Source organism: Gadus morhua, chromosome 1 (assembly GCF_902167405.1).
Source record: "Gadus morhua chromosome 1, gadMor3.0, whole genome shotgun sequence".
Classification (NCBI taxonomy): Eukaryota; Metazoa; Chordata; class Actinopteri; order Gadiformes; family Gadidae; genus Gadus; species Gadus morhua.
Window position 1 is genome coordinate 26,094,485 of NC_044048.1, and position 19,676 is coordinate 26,114,160.

A 19,676-nucleotide genomic window follows, 5' to 3' on the forward strand; every position below is an offset into this window, starting at 1 on the left:
CTAGGGTCTTCGCACCGGTGCTGGGACAAGTGGCAACCATAAGTTGAGCTGAGGAGCGGCTTGGCGTTCAGAGTGTTCCTGAGGCGCCGGTTTGCCCCACTGCTGACTCTCGGGAGTTTGAGGGTGCCTAGCTCTGGTACGACTGACTCCAAGCCTCCAACATGCGCACAATATGCTCCGCAATGGGTGTCTTACAATCAATATATCACTGGACGATAGCAAGGGTAAAACAATGGGCAAGAGCGATGTTTTGTAATAAGTAAGTTAACTCTCAATGCATTTTAAGTCCCCAATGATTTTTATTGTAACCACCTATATAATATTTACCTGAAGGCAAAATCAGTTTTTTGAAGGCAGGAAAATACACGAAATAAAAAGGCAAATATAATTGTAAACACGGTAATTAAGGGGGATTATTCCACCTAAGATTATAGTATGCAAGACGCAGCGTCATACATGATAATGTTGTGATAGTCACTTCAAGAAATAAATCCAACAAGAGGTTTATAAAAATGTGGAATCACTTTATTATCACAATTTAGGTTCTACACAGGAGTTACAAAAATAATTTCCCATGTTAGGCCAGCAACAAAATAGACATGGACAAAGCAAATCGGTACACATCAATTTTGATAATTTCAGATGGAAAAAACAAACAATACAAAATCAATCACTCGTGGAAAATGTATCCCAAGAAAAAAAGGCTTGGCATGGTTCCTTCGACGGGAATGATTACATCTCCCCACACTGCGCTACGAGGATGGGCAGTTTGGGTTTGTTGTTGGGTCCCGTGGAACGTTCTGAGGGGCATCAAGGATTTATAGGAAGAGTTATTGCAGGTTCAACACTTCCACAAGTTTACTGGTCGATCAACACAACCCGAATACATTGTTTGAATTCAATTTAGCATGATACCATCAACATCCTTTGTATGATTTAGAAAAAGGAAAGAAAATTTAGTTGCTTATATACATTTCTTTGCCACGGCCTTCAAGATGTTTCATATGTATGACTGATCATCACGAAAGGCTTTATTGAAGAAAATTATTTCTCATCAATATAAACCTTTTGTTTCAGATGTTTAATCCTCATGAAATTAAACATGAAAAATGTATAGCCTCTTTTTACCTCAATCTTCCTCATGACCAGTAAGCCATCGACCACTTTGCCTAAAAGAGTAAAGTAGTAAAGTAAAAAACAACACTTTCAATATGACACCGACAATACATTTATGATATAATATTGAAGCCCAATTTCGTACTCACCAAATACCACGTGCTTTCCATCTAGCCAGTCACATTTAGTACACGTGATAAAAAACTGACAGCCATTTGTTCCGGGACCGCTGTTCGCCTGCAGAAATGGGAAAAAAAAATCAAGTCCCCCCAATGACAACTGCACACAAGAACTGAGCACTGTGGGTGTGTTCCAATAGTCATTCTATTATATTGCGAATCATGGCTCCAACTGCTTCCTGATTTTCAGATGTTCTCAATTGCCCATTTCCCGCTGAGGGTATATATATATATTTCTGAGAGAAATAGGACAATTTGGGAAGCCCTCCTCATCTGCCTATACAAGCAGCTGGTCAACCATCAAAGTGAAGACCAATGAAGAAAATAATTCCATACAGAGGGAACATCCGTGTTATCCAGGGTTAATGTTCCCATTACTCACCATGGACAGGAGACCTGGGGAAGACTGCTTCACTTTGAAGTTTTCATCCGCAAACGGACCCCTGTAGATGCTGCACACGCCAGTGCCATCCCCCTATAAAAAGAGAAAGACCAGAGGAACAGGGTTAGGGTTGCTGGGGAATCTGAAAGGGAAGCAAGCATCTAGGCCTCTCCAAGAGCAAGACAAATTTACCTTCAGAAAATTCATCCATGTGTATGGACTTGATCTGTGCCATATCCTGTCATATCGTTTTTTCTCCTTACATAGTCATTTTTTTAATGTTTTAAAATTTGTTTTGTGGTCAAACCTAATTTTGGTATGGGAATTCCAATGAATTAATAGATGTGAATGTTGACAAAGTTACATGGGAATTAACCCATATTGGTGGAACACGGCTATTGCAGCTTGGCCCAGGGTGTTGTTGTCCAATTTGCCAGCATCAAGGTATGGCAGATTACCTCATGAAGCCACTGCAATGAATATTGGGTTGGTCCTTTAAAAATGCCTGTGTTTGTATGAAAAGATTCCTCAATGGGTTGGCCAAGTCACACACTCCTAATGCATCACGCCTGGACCGCAGAAAGAGGCATCCACACGAAAACGAAACTCTATCCGGTTTCGGAGTATCTCCGTAAAGACGGAGTCAAGCGAAACCGAGTAGATCTGTAGAAACGCTGTAGTACACATTCCAGGCCCATAAGAGGCGCTGCTTCTGCTACAGAAATCCAGAAGAAAAATAAATAAGAAGAGAAGGCGAGCATGCGCGTAAAGGGTGAGACTCCGCGGGCTCAACGACCTCGACCCTCTGGCTAGAGGGTCGAGTGGTGGGGCGATGACGTCATGGTTTATGGTTTCAGTCGGTTTCAGGCGTCCACACGAATCCAAAACGAAACCGGGTAGATTTGAAACCACCTCCGAGGGTGGTTTCAGAAGTTTACGGTTTCGGTCAGCGGATTCGCCGGCTTCGTGTGGACGGAAGGCCGAACCGTACAAGACCTTTGCGGTTTCGCCATGAATTCGGCTTCGTGTGGACGGGGCCTTAATTGTCTAATTGAGGCCCCGTCAACACGAACCCGAAACGGGCAAAACCGTTTACGGTTTCGATCTATTCGGTTTCGGGGTATCTCCGTAAAGACGAAGTCAAGCGAAACCGAGTAGATCTGTAGAAACGCTGTAGTACACATTCCAGGCCCATAAGAGGCGCTGCTTCTGCTACAGAAATCCAGAAGAAAAAGAAATAAGAAGAGGAGGCGAGCATGCGCATAAAGGGTGAGACTCGACGGGCTCAACAGTCATTGGCTAGAGGGTCGAGGGGTGGGGCGATGACGTCATGGTTTACGGTTTCAGTCGGTTTCAGGCGTCCACACGAATCCAAAACGAAACCGGGTAGATTTGAAACCACCTCCGAGGGTGGTTTCAGAAGTTTACGGTTTCGGTCAGCGGATTCGCCGGCTTCGTGTTGACGGAAGGCCGAACCGTACAAGACCTTTGCGTTTTCGCCATGAAATCGGCTTTGTGTGGACGGGGCCTGAGTGTCAAGGGTGTACTCACACTAGGCCATCTGGCCGTGGCCGTTGGCCGTTTTCATACCTAACCGTGCTCAACTGGCCCCGTTGTTCTTACATACGTCACCACGTCGTAACACGTCATCACCAAGCGTCCGCTGCATGGACCATAATAAAGTCATTGATTCGCGGATTCTCCCAAATACATCGGAATTCTTGTGGGTCTTCTCCAACTGTGCATGAATAGCATCGGCTGCCCAAATGGCTAACAGACACTCGACTTCTCTATGGGACCAACGTGAACCAACAGTTGAAACCGCTTGACGCCATGTTTACCGTTTAAAGGGAAAGAAGGCTCGTCGCCTTTATTATGTCCATGGTCGTCGCATGGACTATACGTCATCCAGCTCAGGTTGCGTAGCCGTGCGTGTGCGCGTGTCGGCTCATTAGCATCGGTACCGTGGCGGCCCGTACCGTAGCAGCACACCTCTCCCAAGTGGCCAAGTTGGCCTGGCCTGGCCAGACTTGAGATTTGAGCACGGTTAGTTGTGAAAATGGCCACGGCCACAGCCAGATGGCCTAGTGTGAGTGCACCCTAATTAAAAGACAATTTTTCCACATCAAGAAATGTGAATCATGTTGAATAAATTTCAGGGTGACAAGAAAGTAACGCCCGTCTACATTATAAAGTATGGCTCAAAAACAACAATGACAGTCTTTGAGAGACTGTGTAATATGTTTGACTCCAGATGCATTTTAGCTTTCTAACTAATGCTGTGACTGCTACTAACTGTCCATTTCCCCAGTTAAATAAATAATATATTAATAAATCAGTTTGGCTACTAGCCGATAGATCGAGTTTCAGACATCTACATTTTTATACATAGACAGTTGTATTAAGGAATTATTTGAAACAAACAAAAAGCCAGGAACATAAACACAGTTTTGATTACTTACTTGTAATGTTAGAATAGTTGCTGTTTCAAAACAAGGGCCAATGACAACATAACAAGATAGTAGTTTGGCTCCAAACACAAAAGATAAATCGGCGCTGGGATTATTAGGCTAGCTGTGACGCGCCGCTGAAAGGTAACTCTCTGCGTAGACTGCTCAGCCACCAGGAGCTGATAATATTATTGAGCCAGCGGAGCATCACAGGTAGCCTTAAAGCCGAATCACAGCGGCGAAAGTAGTGCCGAATTATCTCTGTGTTTGTAAACCAACTACAATTTTATGGTGTTGTTACTCACTGGCCATAATTTTGAATAAGCAACCTTATGGAAAAATATTGGAAGTAGTTTGGAAGTCATTAAAAGTCTATTCCCCTCACATCATCAGGAGCTGTTCTACTGTCACTATTCTAGTCAATGAAGGCTGATGGAAAGCAAATGCCAACCCAGCGAACTCCCCAACTGGGCGCAAGATGATGATTTTGTAACTTTGTAACTCTGCGTATCCCTTTAAGCCAAATTAGAGAGCCCATTAACATGAATGAGCCGACATTTCGACTTTGTTTAAAAACAAAATCAACCTTTGGTGGCAACCAAATGTGGTAATACAAATAACCTGAAAGCTCATTTGAATCATTGCCATCTCATCAATCCCGTTTTCCATGTCCTAAAGCCAGGACATATAGCTAGGGATGCACCGATTTTATCGGACAAACATCGTTAACGGCCGATATTCGCGTTGTGGACTGCCATCGGCCTATCGGGAAATAAGATGACATTCACCAATGGCAGTGGCCGATATTAATCTGTTGTGTCATCTAAATTTTGCAATGGCTAAATGTTGTGTTGGCTATTTGCAGTCTGACTTGCAGTTTCGGATAAGATGCAACAGGTGGTAGGCTACTAATAATACCACCCATAACAGCCGCTGGCTGGACACGCCTCTGGCATGATGACGTCATAAAATAAAAGTAAAAGTGAAAGAAATGTCGGTCGTGTGGGAGTATTTCATTATCTCGGAGAAAGATCAGCGATATGCAGTTGGTGTTTTTGTTGGGCTTATGCAAGTACTGAACTATTCTCATTGAGTAGGCAGTTGTATAGTAGACAACAACTGGAATAGTCGAATAGTCAGTCACGTAGAAAAATCTAATAATAAATGTGACTATCGTTATTATTACACAGCTCTTCTCAATGCTGTTGAACGCTCCGTTCACTTGCTTGGGCCTTCACAACCTCCGGTGCCTATATATACTTTTTTTGATAAATTCACCGTTGCTAAGCATATAATGAACGCTGTCAAGGAAAGTGGTTTTATTTTTTTCTGTTGTATCACTCCGCAAGTAGTTCGTTCAACCCCCAGCGTCCTTTGGTCAACTATTTCTCAGCAGATCAACACTACGAATGCTGGTAACAAATAAATTGTAAAAGAGGACACACCGTGTGAAGATATTTTTTTGGCCATAGTTTCCATATGCTAAAGACGTGTCTAGTTCACCGTCATGCAGGCTGTGTTCAGTAAAAACAATAGTGCTCTGTTTTCGGCACATGTAGGCCTATCTGCCTAAGCTCCAAGTTGAAATTTTGAAAAAAAAAAAATTATTTTTTTCTATTTGCTTTGTTTGTAAATATGTATTATTAGATATGTATATTTGAGGAGTTAGATTATTACTTGAGTAGTGGAGAAGGGGTAGGTTTAAATAAGCATATGCTTCATCCTACTCCTTTTCGGACATGTTGGGTTCACATTATTACTTTTTATACTGACTATTGTTATTGTTGTTTTCCACTATTCTCATTGGATTTGGTTTTTTTATTTTTTATTTTTTTTTTTTTCAGTTCACTTTGTTGTGTTACCCGCACATGTTCGAAAATAAACTATCTAAACTAAAAAAAAAAAAAATCATTTAGAAGTTGAATGTTGATGGAGCAGTTGTTGAAATAAACAGACTGATTTCATACAAATCATGAAAGCCTCCCCCTGTGTCATTGTGTGTGTGTTTATACGAGGTGCGTTTCTGCGTTGCACGTGCGTTGGGGGGTATGGTTTATTTCCCTGGCACAAAAGGGGGAATAAATAACAACAAAAACAAAGAAACATCGGTATCGGCAATCGCCCAAATTGTTATTTTAAACATCGTTATCGGCCCAGAATTTCACAATCGGTGCATCCCTACATATAGCCAAAGAAATGCCGGAAAAACTAGCCTCTGAAAATATGCTGCTAACCGTAGACAAGAAGTATGAATTACCAAAGCAAACTTATATCTCCCAAACTTGATTCCCAGCCTTGTACAACTAAGTGAAAGATGACATTCTGAAGGGATAAAATATCCTCTTACTCTTCCACTACCTCAGTTAATTTAAAGATCATTGGAAGAGTTTTAATTTTTAATTTAGAACTTTGGGGCCTGTAATGTAAATATCTTTGTGAGCGTGTATGCATGTATATGTATATTTGTTGATTTGGTTAACCATTACATTATTATATTATTATGTACAATTAAACCTAAAATAAATAATGGAAATGTATAAAGTAGCATTAGATGAATTATGTTGTTTTATAGACTAAAGAAATAACAAATAGTCTCTTTCCCATAGGTTTGTAGCCAAACAATGGGAAACAAAACAGAAATTGATAGAGAGGGTGACGGAGCTACTCCCAGCCATAAGACGTCTCATGGTGGACGATTGACAACATGGCCACCTAAACCCAACCTGGAAGGATGGTTTCTGCAGAGAGACGCAGAGGGAGGGACGCAGAGGTCTTACAAAGCTACAAGGCATGAAAGAGGAAGGAAGTGGATACAGGGCCAAAGGAGAGTTGTGGTAAACCGGGGGAAATTATGGATCTGAACCTCCAGTACCTAGGAAAAGGCAGAGTGACCTTCTCCAGAACATAAGAGCACAACTAAAAAGTGGTCAAACCCAGGCTGTATATGTACCAAAAAGAGTGCAGGCTGATGCAGATATGACCAAGTATCATCTGAGCCCTGCCCTTGATGCGGTGGCACGATAACAATAGAATGTGAAATGTGCCTTTTTCTGTAACAAGGTAAACCTGAACAGTGTTCTCTGCTCGGAAACTGAACACCATAATAAACCTGTTGGTGTTCACGCCTTGGAATGACATTTGATAAACAGATTTGCCAGAAGATATGACCTGTTGATGCATCTGTGCTTTTGATCTCATGGTCACCTGGCTGTGGTTTTAAGGTGGGTTTTGTGTTTTTGAGCAAATGTTAGCTTATTAAAACTTAGTCTATAGCATATCTATGTGTTAATGTTCAAAAGGCATAATGCCTAAATGCATTGTTTATATTTATTTTTTTAAATAGACTTTACATGTTATATTTTCAGAAATTAAGTTGAATTATGTGGCCACAAGGGTGCGCTTTTGTCCCTTTCAGTTCAGCTGCTAATGGATACTATATCTATATGTGCTTCTATCCCATCAAGGACACTTTCACCACACTTTACAGAGAGAAGAAGGTAAGTGAAGAACCTCTAAATGGAAAACCTTTGCGTTGTGGCCAGATATTATTTCAAAGAAGGAGACCTAAACTGACTTTGACATGTCAAACATTTTACTTTGTTACTTCTAATTGTTCTTTATACTTATATCTTAAACTTAAACATTTTGACATACCAATTAGAATGTCTAATAATTAAAAGTGAATTGCTCTTGCATTAGTATACCATTGTATTCTAAGTTTATCAGTGGCATAAAGTAACAAGAATATAATTTAACACAATTATTTCTGGGACAATATAGCGTCCAACAAAAGTAGTTATGACACAGGCCTACATAAAGGTAATAAAATGAAAGTATATTTGTATTTGTGATATGGGCAGTTGTCTCAAGTCTCTCTTATGACAATATTGTTGTATGTAAAATATGATATTTTATATAAAGTAACCATAGTTATATTAGTAGCAGAAAGCCTGGAACTATAATGGATCCCAATTCTTTATCAAAAAGAGAACAGAAAAAAGTATACCCACGTACTCACGACTTTATATGTTTTTCCAGGTGTTTTAAGCTTAGGAGTAGATAAAAAAACCGACACTTGCCCTGTGTCTGCTCAATTATTAACGGCAGCTACATGGAACTAGTAGTAATCATACCCGACAAAGATATATTGTACAATTGACCTTGGTAAATCATGAATTTCTCATACTAGTTTACAAGTCTTTGTATTAAGATGCATCGATAAGCGTGCATTTGCGTAAACAAATGCTCCAAAGCCGTAAAAAAGGTGAAAACTGTCCTCAGGAATTATGATTATTTTACAATTGGAAACAAAGACTCTCTGCCTCCGCTCCGCCCCACTTTGCAAACTCTATACGACCCATTAAGAGTAGAAGAGGGCTGATTTGTCTAAAAACACCACATAAATTGGATCAAAGGAGAAGCACTATATCACCTACACGTTCACAAAGTCGCCTCCCTGGATCATGAAGTCCTTTATAACCCTATGGGTAGCAAATGAAGATAGGTTGAGCTCCCAATATGAAACAGAGGCACAGCAAAGGAAAGCAGAATTCTAACATGATGTCCTGCTTGTTTATTTAGGAGGGTTGGCTCTAATTCAGTGGTTCCCAACTTTTTTCTCCAGGGCCCCCCTAATTCACTTCTGATGGAATACGCCCCTCCCCCCCCCTCCCATAACCATACATTTCTATTTTTTGTGCCTTTATTTAATAAATGTGTTATTTTCCTTGGCTTACAGTGCATGATATTAATAGGCCTACATTCATCAATGTGAACCTTGGGCTTGCATACCCACAGCCAGGGCTTTAATGTCAGGTGTAATATGAATGACAGCCAGTCTAAAGTCGTTCTGCACCTCCAGTCTGTTGCACACTTTTGTTTTGATGGCGACAAGTGCACTGAATGGCAATAATGCATTTGCGAATTGATGGGACTGAACTGTCGCTAAGCTCCGCCCTTAAGCCCAGTTCAGACCAAAGATTCGCCTCGCAACGACTTGCGACTCCTTGCTTCTAAAAACTGGGCAGTTCACACTGCTGCACCGGGAGGCGACATCAGGTGGTTTCCCTAGCAACTATGAACGCTCTGGCACAGCTGAGAGCCGCAACAGCATCACGCTAAAACGTAGCCTAACTTAGGTTTGCGGTTAGGTTGCTTGAGCTAGCACCCCAATTTACCCTCCCGGACCCTACGCAAATTGGCGGTTTATTGGGTTTCATTCTGAAGTAAATGCGTCGGCCCCGCGGTTCCGGGGGGGGGCTTGGGTAGAGGTGTTGATGCTGCGCTGTCCCCAGGTTGGGAACCACTGCTCTTAATTGAATGCATGGTGAACACTAGGGGTGTGCACGGGTACACGTGTAACCGGTTAGTAAATCATAACCGTTTAAGAAAAAGAAGTAAAAGAAAAATAATCGCGACGGTCCATACTTTCTACATAAAGTTTACATATTTATAATTCGAAAGTCGTCCCAGCCTTTATACCACAGAAACTTTAGGGTCTATAGCATATAACCGCTTTTTCTGATTACAGTTTAATGTAACAGTAAGCTGACAAAATCCTACACCGCAACTGCAAATTAACCGCATGGAGATAACCATGGCAACCGGACACACAAATTTTCTTTTTGCGATCCATCTGCTCGCCCGTCCGTCGTGTTGATAAACAAATAATCCCCCTATAGCGCGACTGCGGTTCACCTTAAAAAAATTAATAAAAATCATTCATTAATAAAAAAAAAAACGGTTAACCGTGTAGACGAAAAAAAAGGGGTTGGGTAACCGTTTATAATTTTTTGTAACCGTTCACACCCCTAGTGAACACCAACATACTTACATTTGTACATTCAGTTACTAATTATCATTGAAATAATTAAAGGGTCTGCCCAACAAAATGAATACTGTACCGGTGGAATGTGCAGCCTTTGTAGCCGATAGGGACTCCATCTTTTCTGTAACACAAAAAAAAGATACAACCAAGAAAGGTTCAACACACATCCTGTGATAATATGGAAAATGTACTTTACACCTGAGCCAGCAGTCATTGCCTGACATAACTGCCATAATGACTGCCAAATTCAAGCGGAATGGCTGTGGAAATGAACATAATATCTTTCAGTGGACAAAAGCGGTTTGTCTTGGTTATTAAGTTCAACTGCCACGCCTTGCCCTGATCCACCAGACACCTGTTACTGTTGAGCAGGTTCACAGTGCAACAGTTAAACCTTTGTGAGGATGTATTCAAAGTAGCCTGCATGCGTTTCTTATGGATAGTATTTCTTATCAGCAGTTCCTTTTCAGAGCCCTCTGCTGCTGGTGTGTTTAGGTATATGAGGTAGTGCAAGGCAAACACAAAGTGCAAAGAAAATGTTAAATCAACATTTTCAATCAGTCACTGCTAGCATGTGTAGTTTAATTGTTAACATCGTAAACTAGGCCATAAGTAAAGGGTTGCGTTAAATCTAATATGTAGCCTGTTTACAATCAGAACCTTTCAACATCTGAGGATGTGGTGCCATATTTTATATACGAGAGCTCAGCTCACCTGAATTCGCCTGTGCAAAACTGCCTGCAACGGATACAAGAATTATTAGTTGCAATGCAATACCAAACAACGTTTAGGTCTTGCGAAAATTGCCCAGTTTCTCTGCATGAAAGCAGATCAAATAAGCCGCCGAAGAATTCAGATTTGGAAGCATTCAGCACAACGCCCCTAGCCAGTGCACCGTTAGCCATTTGGGCTTTTAGCATTGCTCTGTGCAAGCTCCATACTGGTTGATCAACGAAAAAAAATGTCTGTGCTTATTTGATCTGTTTTCATGGAGAAAAAAACCCTGGGTTCAGTTTTCACACTTGGAGTGTAACAAAAAAAATCAGGGGTTATTTTAAGACACCTTCAGGTTCAGAACCTATCCTGTACATTTTGTACAACTACCTGAAGTTCTCTGCAGTCTTGGGAACGATATCAGCAAACAGTTCTATCTTCACTCTGCCCACGTCCTGAAACAACAAAAAATGCATCATGATGATCGTTGTTTGTAAGGTTATCAGGTTGACATATTTTTAAGACAATACACAATGTTGCCCAAGACATGTCTCTAGTTACAGTGCACAAAAGGAAAGTGTGTCCGTAGGCTAGGGCTGGGCGATTAATCAAATTTTGATCTTGATTTCAGCGTCAAACTATCACAAAACTGATCTAATCGAGTCTCGATTACTTATTTTTTTATGTTTAATAGAAAGCAGGGTGGATACATATCTGTCCATTATTTTAGATTTGACCATTTTCTTTTTTACTATTTTATTTATTTAAGGCGAGATTTTAAAGTACTCAGTAACTTGTGTTTTTTGGGAGAGACATGCTGAATAAATACATGTTTGCAAACTCAAAATGATCGTTTGAATAATCGTGATTACATTATTGACCAAAATAATCCTGATTATGATTTTTCCATAATCGAGCAGCCCTACCGTGGGCCCTATACAGTACTGAGAACGTTAACAGGAAAAACAGGATGAGTGTGCTGGTGCCAGCCTGTCAGGAAACTGTGTGTGTGTGTGTGTGTGTGTGGTGTGTGTGTGTGTGTGTGTGTGTGTGGTGTGTGTGTGTGTGTGTGTGTGTGGGTGTGTGTGTGCAATGTACATGTTTACCCTCTGCGAGGCTGAAACATCCCCACTGTGAAACCCAGTGGAACAAGCATTGCCCACCGTTTTATTTCATCTCTAGCCGAAATGGAAATCTAAACATCAAACCATAGGCCCACCATTCGCGTATCAACAGGTATGACAACTTCGTCATTTGTATTCCATTCAATCTTGTTTAATGTCCGTAGCTTTGACCACACCCCCAATTTTAAGTTCAGAATTGATTGTTGGATTGGAATGATCAATCAATGCAAAGATGATGTTATGTCATAAGGAAGTGCGTCTGACAAGAGCAGCGATAAAAAAAGGCGTCTAAATATTGACTGAAGAGCGATAAGAGCATCCAACCGCATGACGCAGGAACCTGCACCTTGGGCAGTCGGGGTGACTGCAAATCAGCCTTTTATTTACTGCAAAGGAAGTCTAACTAGAACGCTGCACACAAGGACCAGAACACATTAACTACTTTTGTAGCTTGTGAAAACCACTAGCCAAATGTTGACACTTTTTGACGATTGCAAAATATTTTTAGTAATTCATGCAAAGAGTTAGCCTTGCGTTCACAGAGGAGGTATTGAAAGAGCCAAAATAACAGAACAATTTACTCAATTCAATAATTAAAAAAAATATGCTGCAAGTCTGAGGCGTTAGGATGCCATCTAACCTCCCATACTGGTCTGTGATTCATTTGTTGTCATTCTTGAAAAACTGGGGGCTGCTACTCGTTGGTATGCAAAGAGCTGGGCGGTTCTACTAGTGGGCAGCAACCAAAATAACAGGTAGTCCAGGTTGTTTCTCACCGTCCATGAGCCGACATGCAGGTGAGAGCAGAGAGCAGCAAATATTAGCATTGCAAAGCAGGAGAGAGAGGGAGAGCGCCAAGCAGCAACAGAGAACTCAACAGGTAGAGAGAGATCCAGTGGGTCGTACAAAGCTAGGAGTGCACTGCTAACGCTGGGTACACACACTGCAGGATAATTAACGTAAGCCCGATTTCCTGCCCATCTCTGGTAAGAAAAGCCCATACTTATTGTTTTACCAATTTTTATTTTTGCAAGGTTATCCTGTGGTTTGGGGTATGTTAAGACAATCTTTATTTTTTTAAGAAGGCCTCACCGGTTGGAGATCACAAATATATATATTTTTCAATAATTACGAACAGATATCCTGTATTGTGGGGGGAACTCGGATAACAGCCGAGGATGCAGGCAATTGATTGTCACAAGGGAAAGACTGTGGCCAATTGGGAGCCACGCTGACTGGGACTGCGGTGTTGTGGAATGGAAACGGTTATTGTGTGGTGTGCTGGATTGGCAATTCAGTTCCTCCCCCTCAATTAAGGATTCACTTATAGAAGTCAGTAAAGCGTGGTACTTCACTGTTGTGGTTTGAGTTGAATGGCCAACTATAACTATTCAAATAAATTCTTATTGTGAATTATAGACATGCAAAGTATCCTCAAAAGAAAAGTAAAAAATGACTGTATAAATTAGGGCTGTAACGATACGCGTATCAAACCGAAAATCGCGATACTCAAAGCCACGAACCTGTCTCGCGGTGTGAGAAGGCAGAAGTGCGATATGCCCTTTCTAACTCTTCGGTCAAATTGTCCGATTGAAATTTGCTAATAATTTGTCTAAATAATAGTCTGCTGACAGCGCCCCCCTCCTATCGAGTGCCGTAAAATATGTGACGAGATGTCCTCTCTGTGATCACAGCTCTCCGTGGCTACGGAGGATTGCGTTTCTCCACAGCCGTCGAAGTCCTCATACTGCGATTATGAACGACATTTATCCGAGAGTGGGCCAAGCGCGAAAAAAATTGGCCTGTGTGATCCTGTCTCAATTGTTTTGTGTGATTTGACTGGCAGTTTGTCTGCTTATAGGTCAGAATGAAGCGGCCACCGATTATTGAAAGGATGGGTAACTTTATTCTACCGGACTCGTTCGCTTCTTCACTAGACACACGCGCTACCCCGCTCGCTCTCACCTCGCTCGTCCCACTCACTCGCTGACGTCACACCACACACGCATACGCACACTGCCATTCTCGCGCATTACACATATGCTACTCGTAACACTATGCCTCGTTATTGCAACGTTCATGTTTTTCCTCATCTATTGAAAGTTAGGCTATTAAACATGTTGCATTCTATACGGCCTGATTATGTCATTATTTAAGCTACATATCCTAATAAGATCGCTAATAAGGGATATTTGAATAAACCAACCAAACAGTTAAAGGTCCCATGATCAGGCTATTTTATGTATTATTTAATATAGGTATTAGTGGCAACTAACACAGTATTCAAAGACGTTCCTGAAATTCAGCCGTGTGCTGAGTTACAGACACTCCGAGCCAGTCGCACATTGAGCTTCCCCCAAATGCGCTGTTTCGTCTCGGTGGGCGTGTCAAGGAGGAGGGTGGGGGTGGTGGCCCTGAGCAGCTTGCAGCCAAGGGACGGTAACCATGCGCTCTGTTTACAGTGGATGTTATCGCAATGGCGAGGCGCACACAGCCTTTAGCCGTGTTCTGTAAATATTCTAGAACACACGGGAGTCCTGGAGCTCTATATCTAAATATTAGCATATAGCCTACACAGATATCTATATCATATAGCCTAATATATATTATCACGGCCCAAAGCTGTGTGAGCCGATATTATGAATCTCAAACGACCGCGTTGGGTTCTCCGACGTTCCTGGTTCTTCAACGTCCACATCAATGTGAATACACACACTGTAACGCAAGTGTTGTACACTTCCTTGTTATTTGGATAACCGTTCTGCTGTTGGTGTGATGGCGCATAACACGTCGGACTCTCGTCTCTGGTATTTCTACAACGAGACTCGTATTGGGGGTTATCTCAGCCAAAGTTGAGAATGAACTGGGGGGAAGGAACTTTGGCTTTGACTCCCTCAAGAACATGAACCACGACATGGAGGAGAAAGGGATTGTTGGCGGCGAATGTCTCCCGCTTGAGCCCGCTGAGGGACCACCGCCGGAGGCGGAGGTGCCTAAGCGCTGCCCGGCAAAGATCCCTTTCTCCTCCTTGTCGTGGTTCATGTTCTTGACTTGAGGGAGTCAAAGCCAAAGTTCTTTCCCCCCAATTCATTCTCAACCTTGGCTGAGATAACCCCCAATACGAGTCTCGTTGTAGAAATACCAGAGACGAGAGTCCGACGTGTTATGCGCCATCACACCAACAGCAGAACGGTTATCCAAATAACAAGGAAGTGTACAACACTTGCGTTACAGTCCTGGAGCTCTATATCTAAATAATATCATATAATACATAGATATCTATATCATATAACATATTGTGTGCGCCTCCAGACGATATTATGAATCACAAACGTCTTTGTCGGGTTCTGCGACGTCTCTGGTTCTTCCACTTTCACATCAACCTGAAGTCGACTGAACCGCGCGCTGCCTGCTGCCCGCTGCCGGGCAATGGTGCCTCGCGGCAACCGGCGGCATGTCGCAGTTCATGTACTTCAGCGAGTCAAACCAAAGTTCCTTTCCCCCAATTCCTTCTCAACCATGGCTCAGATAACCCCAACGACAGTCTCGTTTTGGAAATACAAGACACGTCAAAGAACCGACAAGAAACACTTGCGTTACAGTGTGTGTATTCACACACACACACACATGTGCCGCTCGCACGGTCGAGTCTCATTGGCGGGCCAACGTCTCTGGGCGGGCCAGGCAGAGTAAGGGGAGGAGCTGAGATTCCTCATGACGTCATGAGCACAGACATTCCAAATCAGCGCGCTTGAGCCTCCGTTTTTTCAAAGGCGAGCAGAACAGCTAGTGCTCGTTTTACACCAAACGCAAGTTTTAGCCACTGGGGGACCATAGGCAGGCTAGGGGAACTCATATTTATGTTAGAAAACCTCACAAAGTGAGATTTTCATGTCATGGGACCTTTAAAGGGGTCCTATTATGCCTACCATTAAAAAGCATCCTCCAACTGCAATCTTTGGTTATTTCTTTATTAATTTAGCTATACTTTAATAGTATTCTTTCGGTTCAAATCTGTTCAGTGTTCCAAATTATTTGTTATTAAATGTTACATTAAGATAATTGGTATTTAAGTGTTGTTTAAATAAAATGCTTTTTAAATTTAAAAGAATCGTGGGATGTATCGAACCGTGGGTCAAAAATCGTGATACAAACCGAATCGTGAATTTGTGTATCGTTACAGCCCTAGTATAAATATTGGAGTGGTAAAAGGGATACAGTACCGAACCTGTTCAGACACTTGCAATTTTAAGTGAATTATGAATGTACAAATCCTAAAGGTAGTCTAGGGTTGGGAAAAAGAATAAATTCTTCGATGCATCGCGATTATCTCTAGAATGATGCGCCTCGATGCAGATAAATTAATTAAATTATTTAATTTATCTTCAGTGTGTATTGGCCAATCTGATTTGTCTGGACACGATTGCGATTAAGCCTACGCATAGCATGTACGCAAACTCAGACGCAAGAATCCTTCTAATTCAAGAGCAGCTTTTTCTTTAATGACATAGGAAAGAAAGATTCGACAGAAAAGAAAACAGAACCCTATTTTTTTACATACTTCCATGTTTTGTCTTAATGCAAGATGCATTATTGCATTGTTCATAGAAAGTCATATTTGTGACATAAGCTTTTTCTCTAATAAAATATTAGATAAGTTAATTCATCTGTTGATGTCTTTAATGATCATCACAAAAGTAGGAAGTGATTAGCAAACTCTGAGTAGGAAACTCAGAAATATAGTATATATATATTTTTGAAAATCACACATGGAAATGTACAGACATTTTTTTGTGGCATCGAGATGCATCGATAATCGTTTTAGAATCAATCGTTGACCTCATAATTGCAATCGAATCGAATTGTGAGGTGCCAAGAGATTCCCCTAATGTAGTCCCTTTAAACTGGGTCATATTCAATGCCAGTCAGGTCGCCTTTGGAGAGCTTGGTGAGAAGTAAAACAGCACCAATCCATGCATGATTTCTGTGTTTTTTAACCAACATAATCTTCTTCTCTAACAGTCTACTGAAGCGCCAAAGACCCAGGACACCCAAGGTCTAAAATGTTGGGTGTCATAGAAGAATGGAGGGAAGACCACAACCACGTGGACAACACATCGCGGTACCTGTTCCTCCTTCTGTTCAAGTTTGGCATGGACACCACCATTCTGTACATCTGCTGGAATAGACTGCACACCTTCTTCCTAAGTTTGTGTGGCCTGTCCATCGTCGTGGCGGATGCGGTCATGTTGTTGGCGTTGACCACGGTGTGGTTCCTCCACCCATTGAAGCACCCCGTGTCAGTCTGCTTTATCTTGGCCCACTCTTCTAGTGTCTTCTCCATGCTACCACTGCCGATGCTGGGCCTGGGTCTCCTGGACTACTTATTTCATGACAGGTGTTTGGCTAACCGAAGGCCTGTCATTATGAAGCTAACAAACACAGCAATGGCCTTGCTGGTTTGGCTTGTGGCTGCGGTGTATTCCTATGAAGCGACGAGGAACAGCACGAGGGAATTTGAACATTTTGGAGGTTTGAAGGCTCTAGTGTGTGAAGTGCAGGAGAGCGGCACGGTCAATGTCTTTGTAATTAGTCTACTTATAGTGACAATTTGTGCATTGCTGCCACACTACACCAGCATCTCTGCATGGTACAGAAGGGCCAACATGTTGTCTGATCAGAGAGACAAACCACCTCACATCCAGAAGAGTGATCTACTGCGCAATGCCGTCGGCCAGGATGCTCAGGAAGATGCCGCGGCGAAGGCCCTAGTCCAGATGACCCATCAGCCGCCATCTCTCTGCGTCAGCTTTATGCTGGGCTTTGCTTCAGTATGGCTGCCCTACCTCATCATATCTGTGATATTTGTGCTCTTGGGCTTGGGGATTCCAGCGTACATATTGGTCAATCTGCTTTGGATGGAATGCACCAACAGTTTATTAGTGGGTGTTGTGTTCTGGTTGAAGTGTGCAGAGTCAGGACAGTATAATCATCTCCCAGACAATATTTGTATGTGGCGCACATACTTGCATTTGAGCAGGGGAACACCTGTATGTCAGGAGAACTTCAATACAACCAAATGGAACCCATCAGAAGGCCCTACGAACACAGTCTCCCATCAGATTGACCAAGTGGTGTGAGGTCACCACTAGTCGTGATACATATTCATATCTAAAGTCTGATGGTTGACAAACTCAAATCTAGATGAACAAGGGCATTTCCGGGGAAATGGGGGGGATTTCACTTTCTTTCACTAAATATTTGTTTGACCAACACAAACTATAGTTTGTGGTTTTAAAGTGTAAGAAATTTGTACAAATTATCGCATCAACAGTCTAGACTAGAAGTCACTATATAAAGGCAATTAAAATCCTTTTGAAAGCTTCATCCACTCACAAGAATGAGGTTTATTTGGTAGAATATCTCTGTAGCAAAACCGGAAAAACGGCGTAACTTAAGGTTACCCTTTTTTTTTACAGGGTTTGCATACAACCACCTGATGCCACCGCTACAATTTTATTCAAAAAGCTTTATGATATGACTATTGTTTTGAACAGCATTACCGATAGATTATTAATCTATATCTTTTGTACTTGATGGAAGTTGAGTTTTGAACTTTGTTTTTGCAATAAAATTCAAGAAACCAAATTGGTCAAATGGTTGGAAAGATCACTGTCTGTTTTGTATGCTATCAGTTTCAATTTTATTATCTTATTATTGTTGTATAAAAATGAATGAAATAAAGATTGTATTGTATTCAACATTAAATGTTGCCTTTCAAAGTAGGTAATTTCTTCAGTTTTCTATGTAGTCTACACATTTCAGAAAAATATACTGATGGTGGGCCCGCTCAGCACCATCCAAATCAATAATTTGATTAATGGAAGAGTGAAACGATAACCTGACCATCTTAAGTTGAACCTTTACTGCTCAATCGTCTACTTGTTAAGTATATAGGAATCGGAATAATGAGAATAATAAGATATGAGTAAACAATGGCTCAAATCCATTCACCCTTACGTTTGCAAATTGTGAATAAAAGCCGGTAATGGATGTGCGCACCTAAAGCAGCACAACGTCCACGTTAAAAGGAAACTACAAAAATAAACTGAAATATAAGGAACACAAACCAACGAAACGTCAAGAATGTCGTACAGAAAAGAAAAAACAATGCATGCATATTAAATGTTGGAAAATACTCAACATGGGCCAAGTTAGCTATAGTAAGTTAGCTTTCAGCAGGTAAACAGTCCTATTTTACAGCCCTTATCAGATACTAACTTGGGCGTTGCTTTGAATATAGCTTTCAAACTTTCACACTTGCAGGTTTTGCATTTGCCTTGTTCTTAAAATAACAGTCTAGGTTAACACAGTAAACACATGATGCTAACGTTAGCTGAACGCAGCGTAGCCAGTCTGAATTTAAACTTTACTTCCTCGTCCTTCCGCCTTGCTCCACTCACCTGTCCTCCGATGGTCACATCAAAGAACACTATAGGGTTGTTTGGGTTCGTTGGTTGGACATTCATTGTTGCCATTATGGAAACCAAGCAATATTTGATTATATTAGACACGTTGCTCTTACATCCATGTGAACAATTTGAAAACAAGACCGTGGTAGATGTTCTACGGTGGCCCGTACTGCCCAAAACACGGGTGGAAAGGAAGGACAAAAGCAACTTGCGTTTGTGGCGGTTCCGAAGAACTTCACAAAAGTTAAACAAGCACTACAAAAATAAGTTACAGGAGTTACAGAATAAAAATGCAAATAACCCCCCAAAAAATGTAGAGAGAGTTTAACTAGTGTAAATACACAATGTCAGTATAGTTTCATAGTATGCATTGTGTTTTTACAATGGTTCTTAAAAGTTTTGTTTTATGGAA

At 41.5% G+C, this 19,676-nt stretch overlaps 2 protein-coding genes across 3 annotated transcripts; one reads left to right on the forward strand and one right to left on the reverse strand.

Moving 5' to 3' along the window:
• Window positions 1-503: 503 nt before the first annotated feature.
• On the reverse strand, window positions 504-19,441 carry ppih (peptidylprolyl isomerase H (cyclophilin H)). The gene is given in 10 exon segments (XM_030371715.1): window positions 504-791; window positions 794-800; window positions 1,129-1,169; window positions 1,266-1,353; window positions 1,678-1,770; window positions 8,566-8,608; window positions 10,031-10,075; window positions 10,669-10,692; window positions 11,059-11,123; window positions 19,256-19,441. Coding segments are annotated over 10 exon segments (540 nt in total). The 5' UTR covers window positions 19,331-19,441; the 3' UTR covers window positions 504-732.
• On the forward strand, window positions 7,586-18,554 carry si:dkeyp-100a1.6 (uncharacterized). Of its 2 annotated transcripts, none has more exons than XM_030371557.1 (2): window positions 7,586-7,624; window positions 16,815-18,554. In XM_030371557.1, exon 2 carries the CDS (start codon window positions 16,856-16,858, stop codon window positions 17,930-17,932), a length of 1,077 nt encoding a protein of 358 aa, XP_030227417.1. In that variant the 5' UTR covers window positions 7,586-7,624; window positions 16,815-16,855; the 3' UTR covers window positions 17,933-18,554. The 2 variants fall into 2 exon arrangements, with proteins under 2 accessions (XP_030227417.1, XP_030227484.1); XM_030371624.1 differs by lacking the exon at window positions 7,586-7,624 and adding an exon at window positions 12,413-12,778.
• Window positions 19,442-19,676: the final 235 nt, after the last annotated feature.

Bases quoted from the DNA above. Each gene is read 5' to 3' on its own strand.
- si:dkeyp-100a1.6 (XM_030371557.1), top strand. From the start codon at position 16,856: ATGTTGGGTGTCATAGAAGAATGGAGGGAAGACCACAACCACGTGGAC.